This window comes from Cucumis melo, chromosome 6 (genome assembly GCF_025177605.1).
Source record: "Cucumis melo cultivar AY chromosome 6, USDA_Cmelo_AY_1.0, whole genome shotgun sequence".
NCBI classification, from domain to species: domain Eukaryota; kingdom Viridiplantae; phylum Streptophyta; class Magnoliopsida; order Cucurbitales; family Cucurbitaceae; genus Cucumis; species Cucumis melo.
Window position 1 is genome coordinate 7808781 of NC_066862.1, and position 22718 is coordinate 7831498.

The window sequence follows — 22718 nt, forward strand, 5'->3', positions numbered from 1 at the left end:
CAACAATCAATTTTTATATATAGTAGGTTTTATGTGTAAGGGAAAAAAAGTTGTAATTGTCACTAAACTTAAATAAATGCCTAGTAACTTATCCAAGTTTGAATCTAATAAGTAATAAGTTAGTAATTTCTTCAATATATTTTTATTATATAGACTCACTAATCAAAACTAAAAGTCATACTAATTATTCGTTAGGACGAAATAAATACAATAATTTTAGTTTTTTAGTTATTTGATTTTCAAAAATTGAATGTATAAACATTACTTTCAAACATGTAATACAAAACAATTTTTAAAGAATAACCTTTTCTTTTTAATTTGACTTAAAATTCAAAAAAGTTTATATGTGTAAACTATGATAAACAAATTGAGAGTACACTTAAACATGAAATTGTGATAAAATTGGAGGCCTAATTAAAGACATACTAAAGCCATACAATATTTAATTTTATGTTAATTGTTTTGATAGGATAAAAATTGTTAAATATTTATTAGACACAAATTAAAAGCTTACAAAACTTCATTTAGGGGGAAAAAAAAACAAAAATATATAAAACCTCAACAGCTAAATTTGATACATTAGATAACGCTGAGGGTGCTGTGGGAGGGAAGTTTCTTAGCCATGTGTCCTCTAATGATGTATTTCTTGCGTTTTTTGCTAACCAAAAATCATCTATTTTGTTGCTTCTCTTTTGAGAGAACAAAATTTGATTCTATTGAAAAAATTTCTCGCATTTTGGGCTTCATCTGTTAGACTTTGCTAATCTGTTAGCAGGTTTGTTTTCTAGAGATCAAGTGTAAGGTTCGGTAGCAATATGACTCGATAAAAATTTTCTATACCTAAATTCTAAAGAGATTTTGCTAATTTCGAACCCTCTATAATAGTAAGAAGTTCAACAATTGGAGGATTGAAATCAACATCAACAAGATAAGCCCTTAAAAGGAATCCAAGTTGCATCCACGTTGATTGTTAAAAAAAAATTGAGGGAGAGGCAAACGACAATTCACGACATTTTTTATTTTTATCGGAACCAGAAGGTAAATGGATCGAAGCCGTATCATCAGATGAAAGAGACCGAGCAAAATGAGTTCCCAACAGCAACATGCAAAGTTCCAGCTTAACATTTAAAGAAGTACAATTGAAGAAGAAAAACCATAAAGGGAAAGGAAGGGAACAACCATGTTTATGAGAAAGAGGCCGTTAGCGGAAAGCTCCTTTTGAGTCCTCTTTTTATAAGGAATCAAAATCCTCCTCTTTTGATGGGCCTACTCCAAGAGGGAAGGAATCTCCTTCTTTTCAAGCCAGGAAGATGGAGTGAGATAATCAAGAAGAAAGCTCAAAGGCGTAATTATTGAGGGATCCAGATGCGTAAAAGGAGTCAGAAATCTATATAAACCTGAATCAATGAACAAAGGTTGGAGAAGTGACTTCATAGGTATGAAGCAGCTCAACTAAGAAGGAGAGGCTCCGTAGGAGAAGAAACATTTGATTTTGTTGAGAGCCTTCCTTTCTCTCTTTCTAACATAGGTCTTGCTATTACATCACCTCCAGTTTCGGAGAAGGAGGCATTAAAATGCAATTCTTCTTGAAGTTGATCCTCTTTCAACTTTAATTGGATAGTCAAACTTGTTAAAGGAAGTGATACAACTTTCTCTCTTATATTCGAATCCAATTGCACTTTATTTCTATAGAGCTTAAAGATTTTCGTTGAAGAGCAGAGTTTCTGTCATTCTGCTAACACCCTATCGCAATCAAGCTAAGATCATCAAGAAATCAAGTGAAGTTGTTTAGCTTATCTTTTAGCAAGATATTCGTTAAAACTTTTCATAGGTATAAGCGAGATAGAGAGTATAAGGAGTGATCACTATTCTCAAAGATCCTTGAAACATATAGAGCAACAAGGAATTTCATTCGATCCTCTTTTTTATTCTCTCATGTTGGAAGGATGTCTTTCAGAACTTATTTGATCATACTTTGAAATTTATACATTATATTTGTAATTATTTACCTTTTTTATTATTATTATTGTTTTGGGATGAAAAATATTAAAATAAGATGCAATTGAATAAGTATTTTACTCCAAGTTTATAATTAAATCCTTCAAATTTTGATGGTTAGTTATGATTTTCTTCCCCATAAAATTAAATAATTAAACGAATAAGTTTGAGCCCCATCTATTAGGTTGTACATTCTATATTATTCATTTGATCTTACTCTATAAAATTTTCAACAATTAAAAATAGCTCAAGTTTTCTATTTTTCTCGAAAAAAAAAAAACTAAAATTTTTTATTATCGACTTATATCCTTTTATTGTAAATGTAATATTGTCTGTCACTTTCAATTTTAAATCTAAAAAACCCAAAATATATCATAAGTTCAACCCAACTGACATCTATATATACCTGAATCCTAAGTTGTACTAAAAGTATATATAAACCGACAAACTAATTAAATTCCCACAATGAACTACTCACTTATAGACCAAAAGCCTAAGTTCATCATCCCACATATTGTACAACTGAAAAGACTAAATTCTAAAACCAGGTAAGAACATTGTTTAACTTTTCTCATTAATCCTTTCTCCTGTAGAAAATTATGTTTAATTTTTTTCTCACTAATCCTTTCTCACTTTAAAATTATTTATTTTCTCTTTTACTAAGGTCTCAAATCTTTCTTTGAAAGGGAACGTAAGCTAACTCAGTGAAAATTGGCAAGATCTTCTTTTCTACAAAGTTAGATTCCATCTTTTATTCACACATTTAAAAAATAATTTCAAAAGAGGTAGATTTTTTTTTTTTTTTTTTTTTTAACAATAATAAATAGCATTAGAAATAGGGCAAAATGGTCTCCTCATTTCGACAAGGGTTCTCTAAGGCCCAATAGAAGAAGGACATCGTCCTACAGAAGCGATTCACTACACACCAGGCCCAATAGGCCCATAATCTTTTCACTCTTTCCAAGCAACTTTTCTCTCCGTTCTTTTTCTTACTTGTAATTTGTAAATGTATTATCATTATCTTAATTTGTTATTTTTCATAAAATTTAATATCTTCTTCGTTTTTATTTCACACACACATGTACATATATATACTTTTAAAAATTCTACTTTAATTTTCAAATTTTAACAAAAATTCTCTCTTTTTTTTTCTTTTGCTCCAATCTTCTATTACTTGTTTGAAGATTGTATTTAATCGATGGAAAGATATCTATTATACAATTTAAATTTTCATTTTTGGTTCTTAACTTTGAAGACTACGTCTAATTTTTCACATTTTCTTACGATGGTTTACCTCATTTGAAATACCGTAATTAAATTATTAGTCAAATTAGAAAAATCTTAAAAACTAATTATTCAAATTTCAAATTTTGGTTTTGATTTTTCGATAATAATTACAATAGTGCTTGTAAATTTAATTTTTCAAAAAAAAAAAAAAAGGTATAATTATTGTCCAAGTCCAACCAATCTAACAAGAAAGAAACAAAGGTTAACAAGGGTAGAAGATATATATATGTTTGACAAAGATAGAAGAAAAATAAATGAATAGACAAAAGGAATAGAGATTGAAGGCCCCCAAATGTTCAAAGGTCAAAACTTTTGTTAGAAGAGAAAGAAAAACAAAAACAAAAACCTTGGGAGTCCACACACTAACAACAAAAGCTACGGAAAGCAAACAAAAGGAACAAAAGAGAGGCTATGGAGCTTGCCGCTCTTCCCTATTTATTTATCACCTTTTCAAATTTCCCTTTACCTCTTCAAACCAAAATTTCCTCTTTCTCCCATGCATATGTTGATATCAATTAAAGGAAAATAAATAAATAAAACCCATAGTACCCTAAAAGAATAAGCCAATCCTGACTCGTATACAAAAAAGAAAAGTCTTATCAATACTTCAAAATTTAGAAAAACTAAAACATAATCTACAATGATATTGAAATAGAAATGAACATAATAGAATGAAACAAAAAATAAGAATAAAACATTTTAACTTGTGTTATATTGTTAAAAGAGTTTTTTATACAAATGCAAATAACTTAATTTTAAAAATAAACGGAATCTAATCTTTTACTGACATAAAAAAGCACTCAACATCATTGAATTCTTCGCAACATAACTTCTCTTCCATCAAAGGGTTCTAACAGAATGTTCAATCAAATTGTTTTTTTATTCTAAGAAAATAACTTGAAGTCAATATCTTATTAGAGGTTCAACTACGTTCTCTAACACAACAATCATTTGTGATGTCAACAAAATGCTAATTTGCATTTGAATTTTTAAAATTGGAGCATTTTATATGCTTCGAATATCATCAGTTAGGAAAATTTGATAAGTAAAATTATTAAAATATTTTTTTAATAAAAAGAAAAAAAAAGCCATAGTTTTACATACTCTTCTTTCATTATTTATCCATAATTATCTCAAAGTCTACAATTTCTTCTTTACTAGGCTTTTTTTTCACACTCATTTCAATTTCTTTTTCCTTTTAACTCTTTTCTCTCTATCTCTCTCTCATCTTTTTGGAAGTTTCTCTTTAACAGCTCTTCAATGCTTTAGTTTTCAAAGACATCTCTTTAACCCTAATATATCAACAACCATATAAGTATAACTCCAACTTTTTCTTTTTCTTTCTCTTTTTTCTTCTTTTCCCCCCCTTCCTTTTCACTTTGCTCTCATTTCCTTTTCTTTAAATGCTCTTTTTCTTTTTCTTTTTCTTTTTCTCCCTCTTTTTCACCACCTTCAAATTCTATGCCCACATGTATACCTCTTTTTTTTTTTCCTCACTACCTTTGAATATTATACTTTCATGCATACTTTTTTTAAAAGAAAAAGAAAAAGACAAGGCTTTCTATATAAATAAATAAAACTTTGTTATACTTTTGCATTAATTGAGTTAAGATTTTGAGCGAAAAGCGCATTAGTAAATGTTTTTTTCCCTTTACTCTGTTTGAAAAATAGGATAATTTGGCAAAAAGCCTCCCTCTTAAAACAAAATTCAGAAATTTAGCATGATAAATACTAATAAATAACCATTTCGATTAGCTTCGTGCTAGAATATTACAATTGGATCGATCTCTACAACAACAAAACAAATATAAGATTGTGATTGTTTATTAAGTGAAAATTTTATATTTTTTAGTATGATAATTTACTCTTCAAATCAAAAATAAATTTGTTATTTTAAATTTGAAAATTTAATTTCGAGAGTAATATAATAATAATAACATATGTTCTTGTTTTGTGAAAACTACTTTAGAGACAAAAATAAAGATCCTTTTTAGATATATAGTTTTAGTCCAACAAAATAGAAAACTTGTTATGTCAAATGAATTATGATATTAGTCAAATAGAATACATTAAAAGTTGTAAAATTTACATTAAATATTAGATGGTAGTGGAAAGGTCTAAGTCTAACCTTTAATTATTCAGTAGGTTTTCATCTTTTCTTTCCTTATCTTTCCACTTATACGGTGCCACGTGGCAAGAAGTCAGTGGTGCATGAAGTAGGGTCACGTGAGTAGGGAGCGCGTGAAGGGTTATATTTACAAATGAAGAAATATGGAATATTGCAGAAAAGACCTATAGGCTAAGTCTATTTTTGCAGTCTGACCACCAAAGCTTTCCCAGCTTTTTCCATTTTTCCCTATGCTATGTCCATATGATAGTCAAGTCAAATTCATATCTTAACAAAAACAAAATTTATATCATTTTTCTATTACTTTCTTTTATCATACACCTACGCTGAAATTACCAATTTATATCATTTTTTATAAAAAAATTATAATTTATTAAATGGAAACAAAAAAGATACTATTTTGATTTTAAGAAAGTTGGATAATCATCGAACAATTGTTAAAACGATCAAAGCTCAACTATAAAGCTGGATAATATTGTACAAATGCAATTTAGTATAGATAATATTAATTAATAGTCTACTAAATTAATTTATTTTGACATCAAGAACTTAGTTTAATTGAGATCTCTATATATTTAAGAAGAAAATAGAGATTATAAATTGATATACTTGTAAGATTTTGAATTAATTCAATTAATTGTTAATATTTTACTTGATGTATTTGACAAATTACTAACAACACCCAACAAAATATATTTGAATAGTAATAATAACGTGATGTGGAGTGGTAGAGAGGAGCATCGGGAGGAATCCAAATTCAACGTAAACCGCTGAGAAGACAGAAGTAGAGGGCAGAAACGTACATGTATTAAAGCTCTCTCTCTCTCTCTCTCTCTCTATCAACCTAAATTGAAGCACACTTTCCTATAGCTTTTTCCTCTTCTCTTCTTTTTCATTTTTGTACTTTTGCTCTTATATTATAATATAAAAATTACTTAAACGTAAAAAACAACCAAATTCTTTATTATTCTACGTCAAAATATACCACTATGGATTAAAGTGCCCAACCAGTAATTAACCTACCCTCACTTATTTCCTCTTGACTAAGGAGTCATGTTAGAATGTTGCTAAGCGTGTGAGACATCAGCTATATAATAGTAGTAAGCTATATGATATCCATTTTATAAAACTTTTTTGGAAAATTGTTAAAAAAAAGTTAAAATCGATACTTTTCATTAGAAAATCAAATGTAATAATTGGTTTCTTTTGTATGAAGCGTAACAAATTTATCTTTTCTTTTTTTCTTTTCATTTTTCGATTAAATGTAGGTATGTTATAAAAAATGGAAAAGTAGCTAAAACACAAAAATTCATTAGATCCTACTTCTGACCATTTCCCTTAAATGTAATTTTTTTTTTTCATTTAAAAAGAAATACGATCCGAAAGAAATAAATTGTATTACAATATTAAATCAAATAAATGAAAATTGGGGGAAAAAGGAGGTTTGGTGTTATGTTATTTTCAGGGTGTGGCACGTGTTAAGCCGGCCCCTCTCCTCCACACGCCGCGCCGAGCGCTATAAAACCCTCTAAACCCCCAACTCCCCAATTTGTCTTTCTCCCCATCCTCTCTCCGCCATGGAAGCTCTCGATTTCGTAAAGCTCCATAATCTCTACTCCCATTTCTCCTCCATTGTTGAAACTGCATATCCTCTCATTCGTTCTCATTTCTATGGCGACGATCAAGATGAAGATTCATTCTTCGATTTGGATTTCATCTCTCTTCCTCCTCCTTCAGAAACCGGCAAATCTCCCGATGAGAAGATTCTCACAGTACACTCAAGCCAAAACGAACTCGGTTTCTCTCAACGGAATCTTCTTCTCTCCCAATCCGATCTCATCTCCAAACGTAAAATCCTTCCGATTGAACTCAGTTCCAAGCCAGAGTCTCCGGTTTCAGTTTCAATTCTTAAATCCGCACCTAGACTCTCGATTTCATTGTTCAAGAAGCCAAAGTTAATGGCAAAACAGAAGATAGATGAAACAGACTCACCGTCTCACAAATTACAAAGCACAGAAAGCAAACGATTCGCCTTCAAACTAAACAGAGTCAACAGTTCAAGAAATAACAATCGGATTGACGCAACAGAGCGTCAATCAAAGAGAGAAGGAATGCAGAAGTATCTAAAATTAATCAAACCACTGTACGTAAAAGTCTCGAGGAAACAAAACTACAGATCTTCGCCAGCATCTTCCCCATCCACAACAACGACAACGGCGACATCGATTGATGAGAAACAGAGGAATATTGCGATAGGGATTCGAGTGGTTTGTAAGCGTTTAGGAAAGAGTAAATCATCATCATCATCATCATCGGCAACTGGAATGGCTGTATCGCCGACGAATCGACGAGACGATTCACTTTTGCAACAAGACGACGGGATTGAGAGCGCCATTCTGCATTGCAAAAGATCATTCAGCGCTACAAGAGGCAAGATCCAAAACCAAAAAAAAAAAAAAAAAACTCTCAACAATATTTTATTCCTAATTTGAATTGAAAATGTATAGCACATCTAACAATCATTTCAATGGAAAATTTCAGATGATGTTGATGGAACTTGTGACGATAACGTATTCGTTACTGAGGATTTGCAGAAGCAGAAGACGGGAAAAGATTCTTTCTCAGAAGCCAAACAAGACGAACAACATTGAAGAAAGCGAGAGCGATAGAGAGAGAATTTTTTTTCTTTCTTGGGTTTTGATGTAAAAAGATGATTGTAAAAAAAAAAAAAAAAAAAAAAAAAAAAAGTAAAACTGAATTAGGCAGTGAACGACAGTTTTCGTTTTTTCCTTTTTCTTAGAAAAATGATAAACAGTGACTCGGTGAGTTTGTGGTAGCGTGGCTGACTCGCTCGGAGGTGTATTTGGTAAATAATAGTTAAATGATGATTGTTAATTTGTTTGTATGTCATACGATGAAAAAGCATTTCTATTATTTTCCTTTTATCTTCCCATATCATTTCCTTTATCATTAATTTCCAATACATTTACCTTTCTTTGGGAGTTTTTTTTTTCAAAGAGTAATCAAAGTAAAATAAAATATCTACACCTCAATGTAAAAACTAACAAAAAAAAAAAAAAAAAAATACTAGATAAGATTTAGGTAAATATGACTTTATCCAAGTCGAGGTATTATTGTTTCGAACGATACTATATTATACATGTACATACTAGACAACGGAATAACATAAACCATCCTAACAAATCATCATTCTATTGTTATTCTCTCTTTAAAATACGGATAAACTAGAAGGAAGAAATAAATATTTCTAAACTCAAGAAAGTGTTGAAAGAAAGGTGCCAAAGTTGCTACTTAACATCTTTATTTTCTTTTCTTTACGTAGACCCTACAAAATGTTGAAATATGGTAGAATTTTCAAAGGAAAAGTATATATTCTTTCAGAGATTTGATTTTAATTCTTTTTTTGGGAAATTATATTGAAAATAAACTTTGTAAATTCTCAAATAGTCTCAACATGAAATAATTAAGAGTTAATAATAATAGAATTTAAGCATAAATGGAACTTAATTGGTACAATCAATCAATATTAGAGGTTTGTTATTGAATTAAATAATAAAACTAATAGTTATATATTTTAAATAGATGTTTTCTCAAACATAATAACAAAAAAGGTACAAACTATTTATCTTTTATAAAAGAAGAAAAAGATAAAAACTATCTTTTATATAAAGTGTAAATATTTTATATATTTGTGTTATTTTTTAATATCATAATTACACAAATACATATGAACTACGAATCTTATGATACATTTACGTTTTTTATTTTTTTGATTGATATTACATTATCTAATTGATTTTAAATTTACGTAAATTTGTAACTTCTAAATTTATATATATATATATATATATATATATATATATATATATATATTTATTTATTTATTTTGTGACTAATAGATATATAAGATACATTTATTTTGTTTAGAAGAAAGATTAGTGATTGTTCCATTTGATTTGTATTTGAACTTATGTACAATAAAACTACTAACTTTTTAGTTTTACATATTAGTCTTTTAGTGAGTTAAAAAGGAGACATCGAAGAAAATTTAAAACTTTTCTATAAATTATTTAAAATTTAATATTCTATTAAATACTTTTGAAATTAGTTAAACATAAAATATACCTAATTAAAATGTTTAATTTAAGAATTTATTAAATAAATTGTATTAAAAACTTTTACCTAAATTTAATAGCACGTTTATTAAATTCTATTATATGGTTGACGATTGGCTAAACTCTATATTTTAGAATAAAATCTAGGATAAAAAAAGAAAGTTCAAAATCTAATTACTATATTTATAATTATCTATTTAAAATTTTAGAACTAAACTTAGGATAAAAAAGTTACTATTCCCAATAAATAAGAAAGGGAAATTAGTTGGTAAAAAAAATGAAATGATTTAGGGCATTAATTTGCTTTGTGGATAATCTTTTTGGACTTTTCCTCAAAACTGTAATAATTTAATGAGGTCAAAATAGGAGGAATCTTTAAATATTTATTTACTATTTGTTTTTATTTTAAAGAAAAGTAAAGTTTTGAAACTTTCACAGACCTTTGACCAACTTTGGCCAATGCCACAAGTTAATAAAAAGAATAATAAAAAAGAAATTAAATTATTGGCTCCATGCTATCTGCTACTTTTTTTTTTTTTTTTTATAATAAATAATTTAAATCGTAGACATATAGTATGTTTCAAATGTAAATTGTGGCTCATAATATCTCCATTCAAATCACATACTTCTCATATAATTTAAAATGTAAATTTTCCGAATCTATCATCGAGGTAAATTATGGATTAACCTTCTATATTTTTTAGAATTTGGTTAGGAGATAATTCATTTAAATCAAATAAACTAGTTAATTAATTAATTACGTTAGTGTATAATAGTTCTAATTTTTTTTTTATGAATTTGATAGTTTTAAATAATAAAACTAGACATCTATCGACAATAAATTACATATCAATAGAAGCTATCAATGTTTATTATAACGTCAACATCTATGGATATTTATAATGTTTAACAACAATTATTTTATTATATTTGAAGACAATTTTACTAATGAAATGATAAAAGGAAAAAACGGTAAAAAAGACAAAACAAGAGGTAATTAGTGTTTATAAAGAATGGTAAAAAAGAGAAACGAAGGAACTTTACCAAAACAGAGAGGGCATTGAACAAATTTCAACGAGAAAGAAGAAGCTTTTCTTTAACTTTGGAAACATGTATTGAGAATTTTACTTTTTGTTTGGGACATCAAAAGCAGCATTTTTATTTGCTTTCATGGAAAAAAAAAAAGAAAAGGAAAGAAAAGAAAAGAAAGGGGTTAGCTAATTAGTTCAAAGTGAAAAAGCATATATGTGCTTTTTGTCTCTTAATTGAGCACTTTGCATTCTTTCTTTGATTTAATCACTATGAATTTGAAAGAGATTGAATTGAATCCATTTTTTTTTTCAAACTTTTTTTCTTTCTAGGAGATTGTAACTCAAAAGTCGTCTTAGAACCCATAGAAATTGATTTTTCCTCTATGTTTTTCTTTTTCATATTAAAAGAGTAAGCTCATTTTTCTTAATATATATCTATGTGTTTTTCTTTTCCTTTGTAAAAAGTTTCTAAAATTTCATTTAAAAGGCTTAAATTTTAGAGTAGTTTTTAAAATAACAAAAAAATGTTTGACATATATTCAAATATAACAAAAAAAAATATATTATTTATTAGTGACCGATTAGGACATGTGCATGCAGAATAACGGGGATTTAGAATCTCTATCTGACAGAATTAATAGAGTCAAATGGATTGGAAATCAAGTCGTAAATATTAGAAATTAGCAAACTATTGTGAAAAGATTAGAGAGGATGTGAGTCGAGATCAGCTTTGATACCAAGATTAATTAAGGATGACTCAATATTTAACTCAATTTAAGATGCATGTAATAAATATTAAAAAAAAAATACTATAACAAGATACAACAAATAAATAAGAAGTATATCAAAATCAATATAAATTTGAAAATCTACAATAAAGCTAATAATAACTATGTATATTACTAACAAAATAATATTCTTACTATATTTGAAAATAAACTTTTAAATTTCAGCTCTATAATATTCTAAAGAAATAGAATTCATAACAAAATAAATAGCCAATAAATCAATTAAAATTTTATAAAAGTAAAATTATTTTCAAACAAGATCTTATTTTTCAAAATTATTTGTTTGTCCCAAAGCAAATAAATTTTTTACACATTTTAATTAAAAAAACTTAACATTGCAAAGGAAAAGAAAAGTAATTAGTATTGATTAATTTATTTATTTACTTACTCTTGGGAAATTTGAAAACAATGTATATAATAATACATACACTAACAATACAATGAATGTCCCTGGAGAAAAATTAAGCCCAACACCATATCTTTCTCCTAGGCTTTTAGATTTGCTTTGTCCCCCTTTCATCATATATATATGTTTCCTTCTTTGTCTTTGGCCAATATTTAATGTTCAATTATATGCTCTTTAAATTTTTATTTATTTTTTAATGGGCTTTGGGATATAGAAAGTTGGGTAGGTTATTCCTCTTCTTGTTCTTCTTCCCCATTATATTGTGATGGAATTAATTAGTATAGTTATTTTTTATCATTGGATCTCTAATTTCATTGGATTAATTAATTAATCACATGCATTTGTGTTTGTTGTATGGTGTATATAGTTCTTAAGATGTCTGTGGTTTCACATCCCGTTGTCAAGTTTTCTATTCTTTGGAAAAATATCTTTATGAATTTTTAAAATAATATATATATATATATATGTATTAATATACACTTTCAAATATAGTAAAATTTGAGATCTATTATTGAAAAGATTTTTAATTTGACCTTTCAATGTAGAATATAATAACAATTGAAATATAGTTAGGAGAAGTGTGTTGGTATTGGAAAAGAGGTGAGAGATGCTTTAGAACCTCGGCCTCCTATTATGGCTTGGTTCAACGTTTGAGTGTTATACTCAAAAGTCAAAGGGATAAAAGGGAGAGATAAAAAATTCTAATACTAATAAGACGATGTACATTCTTTTTACTTAATTATACTACAGGTACCCTTTACAAACTTACAAATTTCAAAATTACTTTTACTAATCTAATTTTAAAACCAAAATTTTAAGTTAAAGTCTTAGTATTAAACTTCCATCAATATTTTGACATTTCTATTAATATTTTCATATTTTCATTGGTTCGACATGTCAATATAAGGGATGAATCAATATTTCTATTTTATTTTAAAAAGATCAACTAATCACAAAAAAATAAGAAAAATATAATATAAGTACCAAACATGTCTACTTATTTAAAAATAATAAATTATTTATTTTAATTTAATTATTGATTTTTTTTTATAGTTTTGCTAGAAATATCATTAAAATAAAAAATTATGTAAAATTAAGATTTTGATATATTTATCAACATTGATAATTTAAACTATTGTTAAAACATAAAACTCTACGAAATCTCGTAAAGTTTCAAAATAGAAAATTTATCCTTAAAATACATAAAACAATATTTAGTCAAGCAAAAAATTAATGTCACACTATTGGATTTAGCAGACTATTACTATTTGCTAATAGTCAATTATATTTTTTATTTTACGATTATCTGAATACAATAACTATAGAAATCGGACTGTGTTCATGATTTACGTGTGTTAATAGTCAAATAAAATTAAAATTATGGTTTTACCCTAAAATTTAAGTTCTTGACGGTGAGGGTATTTTGAACCATTTTTAAAAGTTTAAAAGCGGGTTTTATTTATTTTTAAACACTTGGAAGTATTTTTTTTACACGAAAGACAAAGTTTATGTTCATCTTTCCAGTAATTTAACCTACTACGAGTCTAATATGACATCAGATAAGTTCATACTCTTCTTAAATTGCTTGCTTTGCATTTGTCTTAAGGTTTTACTTAAAGCATTGGAGTATTAGCAGTAAATGCTTTTAACTGTTTATGGAGGCGACCTCTTCCAGAACTATAAATTGATGATATTTATGTTTGCAAACATGATTATGATTCAATAGGTTAACGCATTATTAAGGTCGAAGGTTTAGATTAACCATGCCTTTTTGAACTCCAGAGAGGAAGACGACGACAACACCTGTATTTTTGTGGTAACTATAATTGTTATTTGCAACACTTTTCATCAAGTGAGGAGACAACGGTTAATTTAATTGGGCTTTTGGCGGCCCATGATTATCACAAGTTTGACTCATGTTCGCCCAAAACCTTGGTGTCCACGATTTTATGGCCCAATCGTGGTTTGTCATCCTTTTCTCTTTTTCTACGTTTTAAAAAAAATAATTAAATATTATTTTAAATATAGAAAAAGAAAGCAATTTCAATGGCCCAAGAAAACTCTTTACCATTTTGCAAAAAATCAAAAGAGATTTCCGTCTAATAAATCACCACATTATTTATCATTTTAAATTCTCTTTTCTTAGAAAATAATTTTTATCAAACACATTAATCTTCTCCTACATTTTCAAAAATAAAAATTCAAATAATTACCTAATTAATATCTCTCAAATATGAATATGCAGGGGTTAGATCTAAAATTTTCCTCTGTGCTAGGTTAAGTAAGATTAAAATTGGAATGGATTTGTTATGAATGACAAGTTGAATTGGTTAAGAATATCCGTATATCTATATATATATAGATAAATTATGATCCAACGATTTAATGGACTAAGCAAATATAAACACAGTCCAAGATGTGCTAAATGTTTTTTCATCCCAATTAATCCACGTAGGGTCGGGGAAGTAGAACCGATTTCTCAAAAATGGAAAGAAGTATTTCAAGTTGCACATATAAGACTACAAAAGTAAGCACAGAAGGAATTTTGTCTTTGTGTTTGCAAGAAGTGCTTTTAGATTATATTGCAGATTATAAAACGACGACGTCCCTCGGCTTATAATAAATCTGGAGGGAGGTGTCACGGGCTGCTGCCCTATTCTGAATATACCTTTTTTTTTTTTTTTAAAAAAAAAAAAAAAAATACTAATAATAATAAAAAAGACCCATTTCGGTTCTTCCAAAGTTGAGACGGAGAGAGGGAGAGATTACCTGCGGCGATTCTATAGTGAACTCTTTGAAAATTGGAAAAATATAATTGAATACACTTATTATAAAAAATTTAAGATCATTTAAATTGATATATAACTAATAGTTGAAAGTGTTAATTTGGTGTGAATTGATATATTTCTAAAAATCAACTTAAAAATTAAAAAGTAGCCAATAAATCTTAAAATATAAAGTGTTGACCTTTATTGTTGGTTTTATTTTTTGGAAGAGAGAAAAGGGTTTGACTCCATTATTACTACACAATCCATAGAATGTAAAATTCAAGAGACAATGGACTGTCCACTTGGAAATCATATTCTAAAACTTCACATCTGCATGCTTCTTCTATGTCTGACCAACTCTATATGAGCCCAGTAAAATATGCTTAATTAATTCACATATATATTATATAAAATATGCCTTTTCCTTTTAAAATATGTATTAAATTCATTATTACTTTATATATCTTAATTAAATTTTAATTTTATGAATAAATTTTGAGATCAGTCCTTTTAACCCCTATATTTACACATTATTTAATTTTGATTTATTATATTTCATGAAGATCATTTTGTCCTCACTACTCCACACTTTATGGCTTTGCCAAGTGCCGATTCTGACTTTTGACTTCATTATTAGGAAGAAGAAGAAGAAGAAGAAGTAAAAGAAAAAAGACATGCAAATATTTGATAGCCACAAGTTTTTTCCTTCACTTTCTCAGGTACGTAATGTCCATTCACTATCAACAAGTTCGAAAATGAAATTTAGCCTTTAGACAAAATGTAATCCATGGATAATTTTTCCCCTTCTTATAATATATGCTTACAAGAATACCCTCATTTTCTTAGACAATACTAATGATCACTAAGTATGAAAAATTATTTTGTAATTTTATTAATTATATAATTTCATAAAAGAATTTGAAATTTGTGAATATTTTATGAAAGGCACCTAGTATTGATCTTATATCACAGTCAATTAACTTCACCTTCCATATCCCTCTTTCTCATTCTCTCTCCATCACAAAAATCACTCTTTCCCAATGGAAAAAGACCAACCACAACCACAAGCAGAACCACCACCTCCGCCCCCGCCGCCACAACTACCGCCAAGAAGCTACACATTAACAGCATCCTCAATCTCCTACACAAAATCCACCACCATCTCATCCTACAAATGGCTCTTCAAATCCTGCACCACCACCACCCAACCCACCTACATTCTCCGCAACATTTCCTTCACAGCCCACCCTTCCCAAATCCTCGCCATCGTCGGCCCAAGCGGCGCCGGCAAATCAACTCTCCTCGACATCCTCTCCGCCCGTACCTCCCCAACCCACGGCTCCCTCCTCCTCAACTCCTCCCCTCTTAACCCTTCCACCTTCCGTAAACTCTCCGCCTACGTCCCTCAACACGACGCCTCTCTCCCTCTCTTAACCGTCTCCGAAACCTTCACCTTTGCCGCCCGCCTCCTCCTCCCTAACAAAACCCTAATCCCCTCCACTGTCAACTCCCTTCTCTCCGACCTCCGTCTCTCCCACCTCGCCAACACTCGCCTCATCTCCGGCCTCTCTGGTGGTGAACGTCGCCGTGTATCTATCGGCCTTGCTCTCCTCCACGACCCAGCCGTCTTACTTCTCGACGAACCAACATCCGGCCTCGACAGTGGGTCCGCGTATAATGTGATATCAACCCTTAAATCGATATGCGAGTCGAGGAATCGGACGGTGGTGGTCTCGATTCATCAGCCGAGTTATCGGATATTGTCGGAGATTGATGGGATACTTTTGCTATGTAAAGGGTGTGTGATTCATCATGGGAGTGTTGAGAGTTTGGAAAATTATTTGATATCGAAGGAGTTGTGTATTCCGCCGCAGCTTAATGCTTTGGAATTTGCTATGGAAATTATTAATGATCTTACGCCTTGTAATAAGGGTGTCGTGATTATCGGTAATGAAGGTGCTAATTACTGTTCGAATTATCATGAAGATAATGATAATAATATTGACAATAATGAGATTAAATATCGGAGCTGTAGATTGCATGAGATTTTGACGCTTCATTGGAGATTTTGGATAATTATATTTCGAACGAGGCAGCTGCTTTTGACCAATACTTTGGAGGCTCTTATTGTTGGAGTTGTCTTAGGTATGTAAATCAATACACTTCTCTCTTACATCTATCTCCCTTTAATTACTTCTCACTACTTACAATAATCTTAAGCCTTTTCATTTATTATGGTAATAGGAAATATTTATAGATTTTTTTTTGTACTTTTTTAATTGATTTTAAATTAATCAAACTAGCACACTTGTGAGTGTTTCTTTCAAATTGTAACATGTCATTTAATTACTTTTTCCTTTACCTGCAATAATCTTGATTCCTTTTTACAATTTAAAATATAGTATAAACCAAAATATTTAAAATATAGTAATATTTTAGATCTATCGTCTATCAATATCTATCGATATCGTTTATAGGATTTTAAATTTTTCTATATTTTATAAATATTTTAAATTATCTTTCATTTAAAATATTTTTTTCATATTCGTTTTTTATGGTAATAAGAAATAGAGTTATTTTTATACTTTTTTTTTATTATTATTTTAAATTAAACAAACTAGTATATTTGTGAGTGTTTTTTGAAATGGTAACATGCCATTAATTATTTAAAAATTTGTTTTGATTTATCAGGACAGGTTTGAATTATTTAAACCAAAATCACGTTTATATTTGTTTCCAAAAAATATTGAAATGTCGATTTCAATAATTAGTTGTTAGAAATTTATTTTTTAAAAAACTTCTTTTCATTTATTAGTTGTAAAGGAAAGGGTCAAAAATAATAAAATAGACAAAAATATATTTACCATTCATAAAAAGATTAGGTGTAATGAACTTGTGTGTGGTTTTTTCTGTAAAATGTATTAAATTCTTTTTTTTTTTGGCCCTAAGTCAAGAACGATAATGTTCTAATTATGATTTATTTAGATTGAATTGTGTACAAATCAGCTGTAAAATTTCAATTTTATATAAAATTACATTTAAGATAAATTTTACATTTGATTTTTCTTTTTTACAACAGAGGTACAAAAATTCGAACCACTCCATGCATTTTATATTCGATTAGACTCTCACGTGTTGACATGTTTTTTCTTCTTCTAAAAAGTAATTATTCAAACAAAATTATTTTTTCAATTTTAGTATTATATTTATCTTTCTTTGAACCGGTACAAATGATAAACATTATTATGAAGTAAATTTATTTTTATAACTTTTTTTTAATGAAAACTATGATTTACGCATAAAAGGGTCTTTTAGAAAAATAAAAAAGTAAACTATTTAGGTTTCATTAAAAAACTACAAAATTCATTATACTTTATTTTTTCTATAGTATTTCTTTTTACAATTTTCCTTTATAAAAAGTGAGAAATTATAATTAACAAAAAAAAAATATATATGTAATTTGTAAATCGTAAACAGGAACAATTTACATAAACATCGGAATGGACAAAGCCGGCATAGAGAAAAGATTTGGTTTATTCGCCTTCACACTAACATTCCTCCTCTCTTCCACAACCGAAACTCTTCCTATTTTCCTCAACGAACGTCCAATTCTCCTCCGTGAAACCTCCTCCGGCCTCTACCGTCTCTCCTCCTACATTATCGCCAACACCCTCGTCTTCCTCCCCTACCTCCTCGCCATCGCCCTCATCTACTCCGCCTCCGTCTACTTCCTCGTTGGCCTCTGCGCCACTTGGCAAGCTTTCGCCTACTTCGTCCTCGTCATTTGGGTCATCATTCTCATGGCCAACTCCTTTGTTCTCTTCCTAAGCTCCCTCGCCCCAAACTACATAGCCGGGACGTCGCTCGTGACGGTTCTCCTTGCTGCGTTTTTCCTATTCTCGGGCTACTTCATATCACAAGAAAGCTTGCCCAAGTTTTGGATGTTTATGAACTTCATGTCGATGTACAAGTACGCTCTTGATGCATTGCTAATCAACGAATATTCGTGTTTGGTTTCTAGATGCTTCATTTGGTTTCAAGAGAATGAAAAGGAGTGTTTGGTTACGGGGGGAGATGTGTTGGTTAAAAGAGGTCTTGATCAGAATCAACGGTGGAGAAATGTTTATGCTTTGGTTGCGTTCTTTGTGTTATATCGTCTTCTTTGTTTGCTTGTTTTGATTAGAAGGGTTTCTACATCTAAGAAATAATAAGATAATTACTGTTATTATTAATTATTATGTTCGATTTAAAGGGTATATTTGGAAAGGATAAAGAAAACCTATCTTTTATTATTATTTCCATTTGTGGAATTTTGTTTTTTTTTTCTTTTTGTAAAATAAAATGATAGAGATCAATATATATATACAATTTGATGCATATATACTTAATTTGAAGTATGTTTAAGTGGTAGTTTTTATATTTTTAATCCCTATTTTAGTTTATTTAATTTTGATAAACCTTAATTTAGTCTAGGCTAGTGTGGTTTATTATTGTTGGTTTTTTCAGAAAAGAAAATTCAACTTTTTGTTAATAAATCTTTTTTTATATTTCCTGCAATGTATTAGCAAGTCTGAATTTATTTGAATCGGTCTAGTCTTTGTTGTAATACTCGACTCTTTGAATTCTTTGGAATATGAAAAATCAACTATGTGCTTTTTTCTTTTTCAAAATGCATTTGGTAAATTGAATCAAATTTCTTTTTCAGTTTTGAATTGAATTTCTTTTATCCTATTTTGAATTGAAAATTCTTTCAAATTTTCTTCGGTCCTTTTGTAATCAATTTTCTCTTCTAGAAAACTGTTTTTGTTTTCTTTTCATTTGTTCATTTTTCAAAATATTAATTTCTAAAAGTTTATGGGGTAAAATTGGAGAGATATAAAAATTAATTCTTCTCCAAATTTCTTTGTTACTAATCCCTTTTCAGTTTAAAACATATTTATTTTGTTTAAAACACATTTACATGGGTCTTTAATATACCCACATGTTCTTGGTCCTTCATTTGAGAAAGATTGGCTCGAATTTCTGAATTGGTTTCATCTGCAATTTCTTGCAATTGAAAGTTAGACGTATAAGATGAATCTGAAGAATATTCTTCTTTGTGTATTTCTTGGATTCCTATTTGCAGACACTTATTGACATAATGTCCTTTTCTACACTTATAACAAAAAAAAAAAAAAAAAACCTTTTTATTTGGTTTCCCCCCTTTTTTTTGAACTTCCTTTTGTTGTTTTTTTTTTTTTTTCAGGTTTTTTGTAATTTGAATATTTGTGATACCTCTAAGGGATGTAAGGTTTTTTATACCTTCAAGATTTCCTACATGTGGATCTCATATTATAGTTTTTTTGGACAAATTTTTTTTAAGAAGATTCTGGTTCTTTGGCTTTCTTAAATCCATATTGAGATAAAAAAAAAGTTTTTATTTCTCTTCTGTGAAGATTTAAATGCTTTTTAAATTTGGTTTGAATTCTTTGGCTTTCTCGTGATATGCTTTGTTCACAGAGTTATAAACTCTTTCAGCCATGAAGCTTAGAAGTCCATCAATGAACATTTCTTTTCAATGTATGGCATTGCAATCCTTGAAGATATAAATCTTAAATAAGAACATATCTATGTACTATCTAAACTTCAAAAATATTTATGTATTCTATTTTTTGTATAAAAATAATTAATGTTATTTAACTAACTTTGATAAAGAAAAATTAAATTTCATATGTATTGGAAGTGCAAAATTAATAATGGATACTTGTAGAAAGTATAAAGACTTAGAAGGCAACAAAATTATTGCATTTTAACTTTTTTTTCCTTTTCATTTATATAACAAATTACAAATAGCTTATAAAACTACAAGTGAACTCATCTAATTTTTCGGCCTAACATTTATTATTTCGTAAAGAAATTATAAAAAACAAAAAAGTAACAACGAAGATTACTAAAGTATATATAATATAAATAATAGATATAATCAAACTCTTTTAAAAGAATAATAAAAAAAAATTAACTATTCTTTAATTTTTTAATCTTATTAAAAAATATTCCCAATATTTCAAACTCTCATGTTCGTAAACATAGATAGAAATATCAAATAATTCATTAATTATTATTGAAAGAGAGAGAGAAAAAAAAAAAAAAAAAAAAAAAGAAGAGTGAAAGTGTTAAAAGGAAATTAGTGAGAGCATCTTTCTTGTTTTTGAATTTTGTCAATTATTTTATGATTCTTGTTTGGCCTTTACAAAGAATAAAATAATGATAATAACATTAGATCTAGAGAGAGATGTTAGGAGTGGAGAGCCCCTTGATGTGAAGGTGAGGCTTCAATCATTTGAGCCATATGGACCAAAATGTCCAAAAGACCCCACATGCAAACTTTATATTATATAGGATTTATATTTTCTTTGAGCTACAATCTTTTTTTAATATATATATATATATATGGAAACGTCAAATTGATATATATAAAGAATAAAGGGATATGGGCTAATATTGTCTTCCATTATACCTTCGATAAAATAATGTTAAGAGGCTTGTCCAAAATATTGTAGTGGATAGGCATGTTTTTTTTTTTGTATTTTTTCTTCTTCAAATAACCGTGTATATATCAAATTTAGATGGACTCATTCCAGCAGAATAGTCAAACCTAAGAAATTATACTAACTAAGAAATAACAAGTCAAATTTGTTGGCACTCTATAGCTCTGCAGGATGCAATCAGATGTTGTTGACGTTACACAAAACCTCAAGCTAATATCGAAGAAATAACTTATAACAGTATCATTCAAACATACAAAAAAAAAAAAACCTAAGTAAATTCAAAAGTAAAACTCTAAGTTATCCTTTTTTAACCTAGTTTAATTAATTAAATACTAATCTCTACTATTTGATCTAATTTAAACATTAAAGTGCATTTGATTGATGATGCAATATCCAGAGACATGGTTAAGTTTCTCACACCGACCCATTATCATAGTTAATAACACTTTATGCATGAGATAAAAACTTCCAAATTTCAACCTCCACTCTTTGGTGAAAATGAAATTAAAAAAGGTGACGTTTTGTTCTCTTGAAAGAAAAAGATCCTTCAGGCTTCAAATAATAACAATGTCACGGGTGGTTTGGCAAATTGGATTTTTGAAGATATAAAAATAAGAGAGAGAGAGAGAGAGGAGAGAGAGAATAGTTTTTGTTTTGTTTTGTTTTGTTTGATGGAGTGAAGGTGTGTGATTGAATGGGTGTGCCAAAATATTCACTCACGGGTTACTATTCTGTTGCTATGGCACGTGAACTTTCCTCTTCTTTTTCCACTTCTTTGTTTTTGGTCGTTTGTCTTCTTTTATAACAACTATATTTCACTCTTTAAAATTCTCCTATAAATAATTGTGATGATCAATTCACAAAACTCTATCCATATATACTTTTTATATATACATACACACACACACACACATATATATAAAAAAAGATAAATGTTAGGATTTGTATAACACGGTATTTAATTTTAATAAAACATTAAAACTAAGTCTATAAATACTATTTCTATATTTAGTTTTTCTATTTTTGTTATCTATATCTTACCAATGAATTAAAAAAAAAATAAGATTTTGAAAGCTAACTATAAAAGATAGCTTTCAAAGAGTTGTTTTTACGTTTGGAATTCTGCTAAAAATTGAAATTCAACCGTATGTCATATTTCTATGCAAATTGTTGTAAAAAAAATGGAAACATCAAAGTAGAGTTAATATTCAACCATGCACATAGTTTTATGGATTTTCATTTAATATACAAATTCATTGTGTGACTTTGATTAGGATGGAATTGATGAAAATTTGTCGATATTACCACAAGAATTAATGGGTCGAAAAAAGCAATATGCTTAGTACGAGATCGTGTAAGGAAAAATAGTAAAGAAAAAGATTGCTCAATCGACACATGTGGCTTCTTTTCACCCACATTGTCATGTGTTTGGCTTTTCTTTTTTATTCTTTATTCATGTTTACTTTTTAGTAAAACAATAGACTCGTGAAAATTAACTTTTCGATTTTTTTAGTACCAAATTATATCATTTATTGTTGAGCTAAGTTTTGATTTCAATTAGTAACAAATATATATCACTTATCTTAAAAAACCTAAACAGAAAAAAAAATGTGAGTGTGATCAGCTCGACCACAAAAATTGAATTCATT

General features: G+C 28.6%; 2 protein-coding genes across 2 annotated transcripts; both read left to right on the forward strand.

Moving 5' to 3' along the window:
- The first annotated feature begins 6970 nt into the window (after positions 1 to 6970).
- LOC103484123 (probable membrane-associated kinase regulator 2) lies at positions 6971 to 8323 on the forward strand. Its single transcript, XM_008441074.3, has 2 exons — positions 6971 to 7843; positions 7955 to 8323. The coding sequence occupies exons 1-2, from the start codon at positions 6991 to 6993 to the stop codon at positions 8062 to 8064; spliced, it is 963 nt and encodes a 320-aa protein (XP_008439296.1). The 5' UTR covers positions 6971 to 6990; the 3' UTR covers positions 8065 to 8323.
- Positions 8324 to 15449: 7126 nt separating this feature from the next.
- Positions 15450 to 18921, forward strand: LOC103484124 (ABC transporter G family member 8). Its single transcript, XM_008441076.3, has 2 exons — positions 15450 to 16687; positions 18020 to 18921. Exons 1-2 carry the CDS (start codon positions 15583 to 15585, stop codon positions 18748 to 18750), a joined length of 1836 nt encoding a protein of 611 aa, XP_008439298.1. The 5' UTR covers positions 15450 to 15582; the 3' UTR covers positions 18751 to 18921.
- Positions 18922 to 22718: the final 3797 nt, after the last annotated feature.